The 12,067-nt window shown below is 47.9% G+C and overlaps 1 protein-coding gene across 2 annotated transcripts in view; it reads left to right on the top strand.

Moving 5' to 3' along the window:
* ANKDD1A (ankyrin repeat and death domain containing 1A) overlaps nt 1–10,949 on the top strand; it is a 44,949-nt gene extending 34,000 nt beyond the window's left edge. For both annotated transcript variants that reach the window (XM_041730158.1, XM_041730168.1), the window contains exons 11-15: nt 506–604; nt 1,618–1,713; nt 4,481–4,676; nt 7,417–7,548; nt 8,561–10,949. In XM_041730158.1, coding sequence (XP_041586092.1) covers nt 506–604; nt 1,618–1,713; nt 4,481–4,676; nt 7,417–7,548; nt 8,561–8,622 — 585 coding nt within the window. In that variant the 3' untranslated portion in view covers nt 8,623–10,949. The remainder of the gene's footprint in view (nt 1–505; nt 605–1,617; nt 1,714–4,480; nt 4,677–7,416; nt 7,549–8,560) is intronic.
* The last annotated feature ends 1,118 nt before the right edge of the window (nt 10,950–12,067 follow it).

Genomic DNA, 12,067 nt, shown 5'->3' with positions numbered 1-12,067 from the left:
CTGGCAGGGCTTGGCTGCCATCTCCTAGCATGGCTCATAGTTGAGAAACTACTTTTTGAGCTTGTAAAAAGCTCTTTGAATATTTGTTGAAGGTAACGTCATTTCATCAACCATTCCTCTATTTTGAACATTTTGGTGGTTTCCAAGTTGTTGCCATGGTCTGTGTAACACTGCAGTAAACATCTTCCCACGTTCAGCCATTTCCAACAAACCAAAAGCATTCTGCATTAAAGACTAGAAGAAATATATTAGGATCATTACAGAGATTGACTTAGTGAGCTAGCCAGTGGTGTTTTTTCCTGTGTTCTTCATGGTTTTTTTGTTTTGTTTTGTTTTCTCTGGTATTAGACTTATGACTAAATCCAGCTTACTCTCTCCCATAACTTCTTAGAGACTTTTTAAAGCCTAGTTAGGAGTGTACCCATCTTGGACTTGTCCTGACTTTGAGCCTTGGGCCACTGGTACGTGCTGTTCTACTCCTCTGTCCCCTTGGCTTCTTCCCCAGAGGCAGCAGACACCCCTCCACCTTGCTGCTGAGTACGCCAGGCAGGACATAGCGGAGATGCTCCTCATCGCACGGGTTAACTTAAACCTGAGAGATAAGGTACCTCTGCTCCCAACCAGAACTGGGATGTGGTTGTCTTTGGTCTCATGGCCCCTCAGACTTTGAGCTCCTTGAGTCATCTGGTGGGGAGAGGAAGGAGTAGAGGAGCTGCACATCACCACCCCACAGCCCCCTACATGTGGCACAGGGATCGGGAAGCTTCCTGGCTCCTTGTGCCTCTGGGGTGGCTGCTCCTTCAGGTGGCCAGAAGTTCCAGACCAGCTGAGGACTTGGTATAAGGCCAAGGAGATCACAGGCTCATGAGGGGAAGGGGCTGGCACACGTGGCGCGTCCTGAGGATGGTGTGGGAAGAGTTGGGGGCAGGAATTGGCCCTGAGGCTAGACCTAGAGGGGCTCCCTGCTCTGAGGGGGCAGCCAGCCAGGTGTGCAGAGGAGCCCCCCATCTCCCTGCACCATGCCAGGGACTGAGGCCAGCCCTGTGCCCGAGGCCTGGAGCCAGGGGCCTGGTGGGGCGGGCAGACGTGACCTGAGGAGCTCAGTCCTTCTCCCGGCTCTGATTTCATCTGAGAGGCAGAGCAGGTGACCCCTATTTCACAGGTGATGTTGAGGAGTTAAGCAGGCTGTTATGCTCTAAGACTTCCTAAATTCTAAAGAAAAACAAGAGGCAGTTGCTGGAATTATCATTGCCTCATTTTTTTTTTTTTAAGATTTTATTTATTTATTCATGAGAGACACACACACAGAGAGGCAGAGACACAGGCAGAGGGAGAAGCAGGCTCCACACAGGGAGCCCGACGTGGGACTTGATCCCGGGTCTCCAGGATCAGGCCCTGGGCTGAAGGCAGCACTAAACCCCTGGGCCACCCGGGCTGCCCCTCATGGCCTCACTCTACCTGTGCCTTCTACGCCCCTTGTCATGCCCAGGAAACTTTTCTGCTCTTCAGTGTAGACTGCCAGAAACCGCTTTTTTTGGGCAGGAACGTTTGCAGCCGATGCTAGAGGCCACCCTACACCTGTCCGGTGGCAACCCTGGCCTCCCCTCTTACTTGCAGCAAGGGAAAACTGCCCTGGCCGTGGCCGCTCGCAGCAACCACACCAGCCTGGTGGACATGATCATAAAAGCTGATCGCCTCTACAAGCAGGAGAAGGTACTGAGACCTTGCACGTGGTCCCTCCATGTTGCAGAGGGAGTGGCCTTGAACCCCGGCCCTGACCAATTCAGGGACCCCCTCAGTGTCCGAGGAGGTGATAATCCCTGCCTCCACCTGCGACTAGGGTTGTCTGTGAGCATCTGGAGACAAGTGAGCACTGAGACCAGGTAGAGCAAGGTCCTGTCTGTGTGGAGACAGTTCTGGATGCTCTTGTAGCTCCTGCTTGATGGAGGCATGGGCGCACGCCTGCGTGCATGAATAAAGAGGTGGCAAGTTGGTTTCAGCTCACTGCCATCTCCAGGTGACTGGAATTGCTGCTTGGGATGCTGTATACGGGCAACTTTCAGAGGCCAGAAGGAAAGTGTGCTGGGATTGATTAGTGATTTTTGCCGAGGAATTGGGGAAGAAGAGTAGCAGATGTGAGGCCATGCTGTTCCAGTGGTCAGCAAATGGGGGTCGGGTGGGGAGTTTTTTTATGTCTTTGAGGTTGTTTTTATACATACAAAATAATTTTTGCATTTGCTTCAGTTTTAAAAATTAATTTATTATAAATGTTAAAACCTAGTTTTCTGGGGCACCTGGGTGGCTCAGTAGGTTAAGTATCTGCTTCAGCTTAGGTCATGATTCCAGGATCCTGGGTTCGAGCCCTGCATTGGGCTCCCTCCCTCCTCAGCAGAGGGTCTGCTTTTCCCTCTGTCCCTGCTGATGCTCTCTCTCAAATAAATAAAATCTTAAAACCCCACAAAACCCAGTTTTCCTTAAACTTTTAAATTCATTTTATTTTATTTTTTTTAAAGATTTTATTTACTTATTCATGAGAGACACAGAGAGAGAAGCAGAGACACAGGCAAAGGGAGAAGCAGGCTCCATGCAGGGACCCCAACATGAGACTCAATCCCGGGTCTCCAGGATCAGGCCCTGGGCTGAAGGCGGCGCTAAACCACTGAGCCACCAGGGCTGCCCTGGACTTGGATTTTTTAAATCAAGACTCAATTTTATTTTTGCTTAAAGATTTTATTTAAGCAAAAATAAACTGGCTCTAAACTGCTGAGCCATCCAGGGATCCCTTTAAAATCTTAAACATTTTATTTTATTTATTAATCTTAAACATTTTAAACTAATGATTAAATTTAATAGATTTTTTTAAAGCACTTTGAATGCTTCCTATGTTCTTTTTTTCTTTTTTTTAAGAGAGGGAGGTGGGGGCAGAAGGAGATGAAGAGAATTCCAGGCAGTCCATGGGGCTCAGTGCCACAACCCTAAGATCATCACCTGAGCCCAAAGCAAGAGTTGGATGCTTAACCAACTGAGCTACCCAGGCACCCCCGTAAATTCTTAAATTATCCTTGTAAATCCAGTAAATTAAACCTATAAATTCAATCTTAAATATCTTAAACATTCCAATATTGCTTACAAGTTTAGTAAACCTCTCAAAAAAATCACTATTTCAAAATCAATTAACAAATTTCAATAGGAATTATAAGATATTCTTTTTAACGGATATGCTGGGTTCTCAGAAACATTACAGCCCCTTTGCATACAACAGATTGCTCCTAAATGTAACCCCAAAATATTAATACCAAGGGTTTTATGAACGGTTTCATCTCTGTGCTTAATTCTAACACTTTAGATTTTAAAAATTCTCAACGCTTAGACAGTGGGGCAGTTAGAATGACCGATCTCCCTCCCACCCCCAGGCTAATTTAATCAGAATCTCTGGTGTAGGGACCAAAGCTTTGGTAGCTTGTTTTGTTTTAAAGATCGTACTTTTGGGGCTTCTGGGTGGCTTTGTCAGCTAAGCTTCTGCCTTCAGCTCAGGTCATGATCTCAAGGTCCTGGGATGGAGCCCTGCATGGAGCTCCCTGTTCAGTGGGGAGCCTGCTTCTCCTCTTGCTTCTGCAGCTCACCCTGCTTGTGCTTTCTGTGTCAAATAAATAATATAAAAATTTTTTTTATTCTAAATTAATCTCTATACCTAGCTTGGGGCTTAAACTCACACACCTCAAGAGTTGCATGTGCTACCTACTGACTGAGCCAACCAGACACCCCAAACATCTGAGAAGTTTTTTTTTTTTTTTTTTCTTTTTTGCACCTGAAGTTCTTAAAGCTCCCAGATGATCCCACTGTACAGCTGCAGCTGGGAACCTCCCCAGGTGAGAGCCAGTCTCCTTGGTCATTACGTCCCAGGTGCCTGGCCAGACACTGTTGACCAGGAGGTTAAGATTTGCAGCTGCAGACGCCAGGACTCACCTGGGCTTTTTTAACAACCAGAACTTTGTATTCACATCCTGAAAAGGAGCTTACTTAGGCTTTTGTGGGTTTAACTTATGCTACCACAGAATTCCTTTGTAACTTCCCATTATATTACCTGCTTTGCAGAGAAAGAATCCTGTAACCTCGCCCTTCTCGTTGGGATTCAGCAAATCTAGTTAGTGCCTGATCCTGGCCTTGACTGGTGTTAGCCAAAGCCTCTGAGTCCTTCTGCTGGCTCTTGTGCCCCAAGAAGAGGAATTGGGAAGGCTTCTTGGAAGAGGTGGCATGTGGGTGATCTTTTGACTGTGGCAATGCGGTTAAGGGACAGGCAGGTGAGAAAAGGAATTCTGGATGGAGGAACAGTATGAGCAGCTGGGGTTCCAGAATTCAAAGCAAGGCACAGAGTGAGAAATCAAAGTAACAGACCCCAAACCCCAGGCCTGTGGTGCCGCTGGAGCCTGGCAGGGATGTCCCCCAGGTGGCAGCCGGGCTTCTGGGATCTGCTCCACAGGATCACCCCTTGCACAGGGAGCCCTCTGGGAAGAACTTGACATTTAAGCAGGATCATCGGCAGGAAAGGCAGCATTTCCACTCTGTGCTGTGGCGACTGGCCTCCAGGGACCTGCGGCCTCATGAATGGAAGAAGCTCGCGTATTGCTGGGAGTTCACCGACGCCCATGTCCACGCCATCGAGCAGCAGTGGACAGGTACTGGCCTGCTCCCCCCCGCCACAACCTCAGAGCAACCAGTGGGTGGAGGGGTGGGGGCACCTGTGTATTGGGTTTTCTGTGTATCTAGGAGAGAAGCCAGTGCAACCCACAGCCCAGCCACAGCCAGCCACATGCCACCCCCAACATCCTGTGTGCCTGTCTTTCCAGGCCTTTGCTCAGGCTGTGCTCTCTGCCTCTCCCTCCCCATTGACCTGTGACCTTCATGTTCTTCATGAATTAGCCCAAGCTGATACCCATCATTCATACACCAAACTAAAGGTACTCCCTATAAAAAGGAGGAGACCAGCAGTTGCCACCATTATTTAATATCTGCTTGGAAATGTTGGCCTAGGGCAGCTGGGTGGCTCAGTGGGTTAAGCAGTTAAGCGTCTGCCTTGGGCTTGGGTAATGATCTCAGGTCTTGGGATGGAGCCCCATGTCTGCATCCAGCTTCCTGCTCAGTGGGGAGTCTGCTTCTCCCTCTCCCCCTGTCTCATGCTCACTCTTTCTCCTCTCAGATAAAATAAAAAAGAAATGTTGGCCCTGGTACTAAGGCAGAAAACAAACAGAAATAAGGACTGTAAATATTGAAAAGGAAGAGAGATTTATTAGCTTCAGATGCTATAATCCTCTACCTAGGAAGTCCAGAAGAATCAACTGAAAAACTTAGAATAGGGGACACCTGCATGGCACAGCAGTTGAGCGTCTGCCTTTGGCTCAGGTTGTGATCCCGGAATCCCAGGATCGAGTCCCACATCAGGCTCCCCTCGAGGAGTCTGCTTATCCCTCTATGTTTCTGCCTCTCTCTGTGTCTCTCATGAATAAATACATAAAATCTTTAAAAGAAATAGAAATAATTCAGTGAAATGGCTAAATATGATAAAATATACAGACACCATGGTATTCCTATGTACCATCAATAAGTGGGGAAAATATACAGAGGTATTTTTGAAAAGATATTCCATTTGGAATAGTGTTTCTAAAAACATATTCATGTTTTTATGAATGTTTTAGAAAGTGTTTCTTAGAATAGTGTTTTTAAAAACATGAAAAATATGAATGGCATCTGAGTAAAACAATAAAAATTAGTTCAACTATAAAAAAAGACTTATGTGGGTGGAAAGATATTCTATATTCCTGGCTAGAAAAAGTATCAGGTAGACATTGATTTTTTTCCCAAACTAGATTGAAATTTTGATTTTTAAAAAGCTTTTGAGAAACAGAGCATAAGCAGGAGGAGGGGCTGAGGGAAAGAAGCAGACTCCCCACTTAGGGAGCCCAACGTGGTGCTCCATCCTGGGACTCGAGGGTCATGACCCAAGTGAAGACTGATGCTCAACCCACTGAGCCACCCAGGTGCTCCAAATTTGATTTTTTTTTTTTAAGGATTAATTTATTTTAGAGCAAATGGCAAGGAGAGGGAGAGAGAATCCCAAGCAGACTCCGCACTGAGCTCAGAGCCCTACGTGGTGCTTGATCCTACAACCCTAAGATCATGGCCCTGAGATCATGACCTGAACTGACACCAAGAGTTAGATGCTTAACTGACTAAGCCACCCAGGTGTCCCTGATTTGGGTTTAATCAAAAATAGGTTTTTGAAACTTGACTAAAGGATTCTAGAGTTCACTTGAAAGAATGTTTAATTTTTTAAAAAATATTTTATATATTCACTTGAGAGTGAGCATGTATGTGAGAGAGCACAAGACAGCATGAGTTGAGGGTGGGGGGTAAAGGGAGAGGGGGAAGCAGACTCTCCACTGAACAGGGAGTCTGACAGGGTCTTGATCTCAAGACCCCAGGACCATGACCCAAGCTGAAGGCAGATGCTTAACCAACTAACCCAGGCGCCCCAAAAAGGGAATACTTAAATGAATATTCTGGGGGGAAAAATGAAGAGGATCCAATCCAACCAGACTCAACCCTTTACAAAGCTCAGATAATTGGCAAAGAGAGACACCTGACAAAAATCTGCATAGCAGGGATCCCTGGGTGGCGCAGCGGTTTAGTGCCTGCCTTTGGCCCAGGGCACGATCCTGGAGACCTGGGATCGAATCCCATGTCGGGCTTCCGGTGCATGGAGCCTGCTTCTCCCTCTGCCTATGTCTCTGCCTCTCTCTCTCTATCTCTGTGTGACTATCATAAAAAAAAAAAAAAAATCTGCATACCAATTAGTGCCATAGAGCAGGATATCCAAATGCAACCTTTGTGACAGGTAAGAACTTTCAGAAATGTAAAAGAGCACGGGGACATTATGGGCTGGGGCAAGGGATAGTGAATAAATGGCCCAAATGAAAGCTCTATGCCAAGGGCAGCATCATGAGAAAGTGTGTGCTGAGGGCCCAGAGGAGGCCAGAAAGTCCCAGGACCCAGTGCGTGGGCTGACCTGGCCCTGCTGGCTGTGCCGGCCGGGAGAGCAGATCTGGTCACAGGGTGTGGGACCAAGTTAACCTTTCTCCTCAGACACAGTTATTTTCAAACGTGGCTGTATATTGGAATCACCTGGGAAGCCTTAACACCACTCAGTGCCCAGGCTGTACCCGGACCCAAGGAGGTCTGAGGGGAATGGGACCCAGGTGTCTGTGCTTTCCCTAAGGTGTCCCAGGGGGTTCCAGTGAGCACTTTCCCACCTGGGCATGTGCAGGAGGTGGTGCAGGACAGCACAGATACTTGCTTAGAGCTGGCTCTGCCAGGGTGGGCCCAGCAGGCTCCTTCTCTTTCTCCCCTCGTGGTCCTCAGGCACCAAGAGCTACCAGGAGCACGGCCACCGGATGCTGCTCATCTGGCTGCATGGCGTGGCTGCAGCCAGTGAGAACCCCAGCAAAGAGCTGTTTGAGGGCCTCGTGGCCATTGACAGGAGGGACCTGGCTGGTAAGTGTCCTCTGTTTGGAGCTGTATGGCCCCCCTACAATGCGACAGAGCCCCCCGGAGGTCTGCTGAGAGCACAGGGCTGTGGTGCTGGCTCCGAGCCTTCCACACTCCTGGGCCTAGCCTTGTCTACTGGAATTCAGGGAGAGCCCTGGACAAACCAGTGCCTCCTGGCCCCATTTCCCCATCTGTGCCACGAGGGGGTTGGCGCAGTTGACGCCTGCAACTTTCACAGCCGCAAAGCCACTGATGCTATCACCTCTTCCTCTCAGGTCCTCTGTACTTTGATTTTTTTTTTTTTTTCTAGTTTGGAATAAGGCTGGAACAGCCTGCAGGCTTCTTTTCCACAAACAGTAAGACGTATGGTCCAGAACTGGCTTGATAGGGGTTGAACCAGGTCGATCTGGTCAAATATTTCTGAGGCCATCACCATCTTTTGAGTCTGTCAATCCCAAAAGCCTGGTTTGAGATTCTGAGCACCCTGTGGAATCATCAGGCAAGTGAGATAAAAGGTTCACGACTGATCCCTCATTAAACATAAAATCAGCTCATAATGAAAGAACCTTAAATACTGTAGTAATGTGCCTTGGCCTGGTGCATTCTGGGGGCAACCACAGGACAGGATGTTAAGCCGTCAGCAGTAGTAACGACGACTGTGTCGGGCACCAACAGTGAAAACATGGGTAGCATGGTATAGAGGGGAGAAGGGAAAGCTGCCTGTGTGGTGGGTAAAGTCACCGCTGCTGCAGGCAAGGTGGGAAAACAGTCATTTCAGGATGGAGGAATTAGGGACGACCGTCTTCTTCTGAAATGTTCTGAAATATTATTGCTTTTTTTTTTTTTTTTCAAAAATCAGTAAAACTTTATTCGCTTCCATTCTTTCGCCTTTAACAGAAAACTGGAGAAATTATTGCTCTATCTTAACACAAACAGAGGCAGGCAATTAAAACATAAAACCAGCCCTGCGAGGCAGAGCTTAGGCAACATGAAGCAATAGGATTCTTCTCTTTTGCAGAAAGCATCAGGAAGAAAGCAAATGCTGACCCAAGTGCCCCCAGCAGGTGCATGGCCATGTAACTGGAGAGGCCAGACCTCCAGAGGCATGGGGCCTCAGAATGGGCGCCACTGAGCAGAAGAGGACCACCATTTAAGGGCTTAAAAAAAAAAATCACTGTTAACAGACCTCCAGCTGCTTGTATTAAAGCAGGCAGTCGTGCCAGAGTAGCAGGCACTGCTTGTAATCTCATTTCCAGGGTTGGTCCAGGGGCCGGTTCGGGTTCTGCAGGTAACCTTCCCACAGGAAGGGTCCTTTACAGCTCTTGGAGCCTCACAGCAGTCCCCTGAGATGCAAGTGGCACCTTTTTAGAGAGGACACTGAGGCTCAGGACGGAGAAGCAGCTAATCAGCTATTGAGGTCAGGTGCCAAACCCTGCCTTCCTGTCTCCCCAACCTGGCAAAAGGGCTCCAACTGTCCCTTACAAAGTGGGTCGCCCTTCCCTCATTCACTGGCTTTTAATGAATGCTGTGCTTACTCCATAGCTGTTCTGTTCCCAAGCATATTTGTACACCGTGATGGTTCTGGGAGGCACACACTCTTTTTTTTTCCTCTTGTTTTAGAATTTTTTTAATTTTTATTTATTATTTTTAGAATTTTTTAATTTTAAAATTTTATTTTGAAATCGTTTCAGACTTCCAAAAAACACTGCAGAACCAGTACAGAGAATTTCTGAATATGCTTCACGATACAGCTTCCCCGAGTACTAATGTCTTACATAATACAGCAAAATTTTCAAAACCAGGAAGTTAACACTGATACCAACCATACTACTAACTCCTCTTCAGACCTTATTCCGATTTTGCCAGTTGAGCCATTCAAGTCCTTTTTCTGGACCAGGATCCAGTCCAGGATCACACCTTGCATTTAGTTGTCATTCTTAGTTTTAAATAGCCCCACACAAAGGGTCACCTGTCCAGAGCTGCACCATCTGACAGAACTTTCTGTGGTGACCCAGATCTGTGCTGTCCTTGTTTACCTCTAGCCACCTGTGGCTACTGGGTACTTGAGATGTGGCTACTGGGATGGAGGAACTGAATTTTTAGTTTAATTTTAATTTTTGGAAGTTTAAATAGGCGTCTGTAGCAAGTGGCAGTCATATTGGGTGGCACAGCTGGTCTGGAGCTTTGCTTTTAGGTGCCAGTGAAGCACAGGTGGCTTGGCTGCCCCAGGAAGAGTGTGGAAAATGTGACTCTGGATGCCTCACCATGGTGTCACAGATGTGGAGAATATCTATGCAGGATAGCCTGCAAGTTCTGCCTGAAATCTTTTTTTTTTTTAAGTTTTTTAAATTTATTTTTATTTTTATTCACGAGAGATCCAGAGAGAGAGGCAGAGACACAGGCAGAGGGAGAAGCAGGCCCCATGCAGGGAGCCCGATGTGGGACTCGATCCTGGGTCTCCCGGGTCAGGCCCTGGGCGGAAGGCTGAACCACCCAGGCTGCCCTGGGAGCTCTTTCTAATTTGAGCTCTCGCGCGTGTGGCACAGCTTGCTGTGGCCACTCTAGGAGCCCACGTCTTAGGAAAAACTCCCCACAGAGTTACTCGCTGGGCCTGAGTCCTGGGAGGGAGGGAGACCATAAAAGACATTAGAGCTGAGAGGGGCTGCAGCCATCACCTATGCATGGTGGGAGCTCACACACAGTGGTACTGTCCTCTGAAAGGCGGCTGGCATTCTATCTGCCAAAAGTACAAATGCACTTCCCCTTTGACCCAGCAATCCCACCAGGAGGTATTTATTCTACAGATAAACCTGCAAATGCTACTAACACTAGTGCAAAGAAATAGAGCAGAAACTATGTTGTGCAGAGGGGTGCATGGGAACCTGCTCAGGGTTTTTTTTTTTAAACTGTTCCTATTAATAATCTTAAAAAAAAAAAAACCACTTAAAGCTTATGAAAAGAAAGAAAAAGAGGCTTTGGAACCAACCTATTTTACAGGCAGTAACCTGTAGGCCTGAGGCCTCAGAGTTCACAGCCAGATTCAGACCCCTAGGGGTGGCACACGAACCTCCATGTCCTTCCTCTGCATGTGCTATGGTTTTGGGTTTTTGTTGTTGTTGTTGTTTTCTTAAGTAGGCTCCACACCCAGTGTGGGGCTTGAACTCACGGCCCTGAGATTAAGACCTGTGCTGAGATCAAGAGTCACTCAACTGACTGAACCACCCAGGCGCCCCAGCATGTGCTTTGTTGAGGGGGGAAGAGTCTTCTCTTGCATTTATTCCATTTAGGAAATGTATTTTGTATCTCACAGGACTTAGACCATTTATTTGGATGAATTCTGTGGAATGAATTTTGTATTTTTTGAGACAAAAACAAGTTCTTAAATAAAATTGAAATGTTGAAATACAGCTTTCACATTCCGTATTCCTTTTGTTTGGGAGACGTATGGCAAAATTTCAAGCCAGACAAGCTGTTGTGGATTGTGTAACCACACCACTCGGCTCACCACTGCCAGTCAATATTTACTGTCTTCCGTGCCAGGCAGTCTGCTGGGAGCTGAGGTATAGTGTGGAGTGGCCACAGTTCCTGCCCTCTGGAAGTTTGTGATGTTGGTGGGTGGAGGAGCTGGGACCCCAGTGAGGCACTGTCATGTGGTTGGTGCTATGTGTGTGTAGGGAGAACTGTGGGATTTGTTCTTCCTTGGGGAAGGGAAGGAGTAAGGGGAGGAAGGTCTGAGAAGCTCTCAGAAGACAGAAGTGGGCAAAGCACATTGCAAGCAAAAAGCAGTCTCTGCAATGGCACAGCGGTGCGGAGCTGTATCTCCTTGCGCAATGGTATGGTTGGAACACAGGAAGCATGGGAGGAAGAGGAGAGATGAGCTGGAGGGGCAGGAGGGCCTGGCTATTTCAGCCCCTGATGAGACAATTCCAACGGACACTCGTAGCTCCAGAGCCTCCTACGTGGTCCACCAGTGCTTGGTCAGCCTGTCACAGCTCAGCTTCTCCCCTGCCCAACCCTGCTTACTTCCACACCTCTTTCCTGTGATCCTCAGTAACCACCTGGCTCATCTCGAAGTTTCATCTTGGCATCTAGCTCCAGCCTGAGACCTGGAGATGGGGGTGGCTGGGTTTCTAGCTGGGGAATCTGGAGGCACAGTGGTGCTGGGAATGGGGAGGACGGGTCTAAGAGAGAAGGAGCAGGTTTGGGCAGTGGGGACATGGGTGTGCCTGTAGAAGGCTGGCCTGATGGGCCCATTAGGCATTCAAGGCCATCTCAGAATCAGTTGGGTTTGGCAATGGCAGTCATCAGGTCCTAGAGCCAGGGAGTGGTTGAAGCTGTCGGAGGAAGTGGCTCACTCAGGGAGAATTTGAAAAGAAAGCAGAGGGTAGTCCCACAGTTCACTGCTGTACCAGGTAAGGAAGGGGCTGCTGACCATGTGCAGCCTGGCCCTGCCCACAGGAGTTTCCTATTGGTTGGGAAGGAACCTCAGATGCCAACAGTTAAAAACATTAAAGCTCTACCTTCA

The sequence above is a fragment of the Vulpes lagopus genome, chromosome 2 (genome assembly GCF_018345385.1).
Source record: "Vulpes lagopus strain Blue_001 chromosome 2, ASM1834538v1, whole genome shotgun sequence".
In the NCBI taxonomy this organism is placed as follows: domain Eukaryota; kingdom Metazoa; phylum Chordata; class Mammalia; order Carnivora; family Canidae; genus Vulpes; species Vulpes lagopus.
This window is presented reverse-complemented; position numbering and strand designations above follow the sequence as displayed.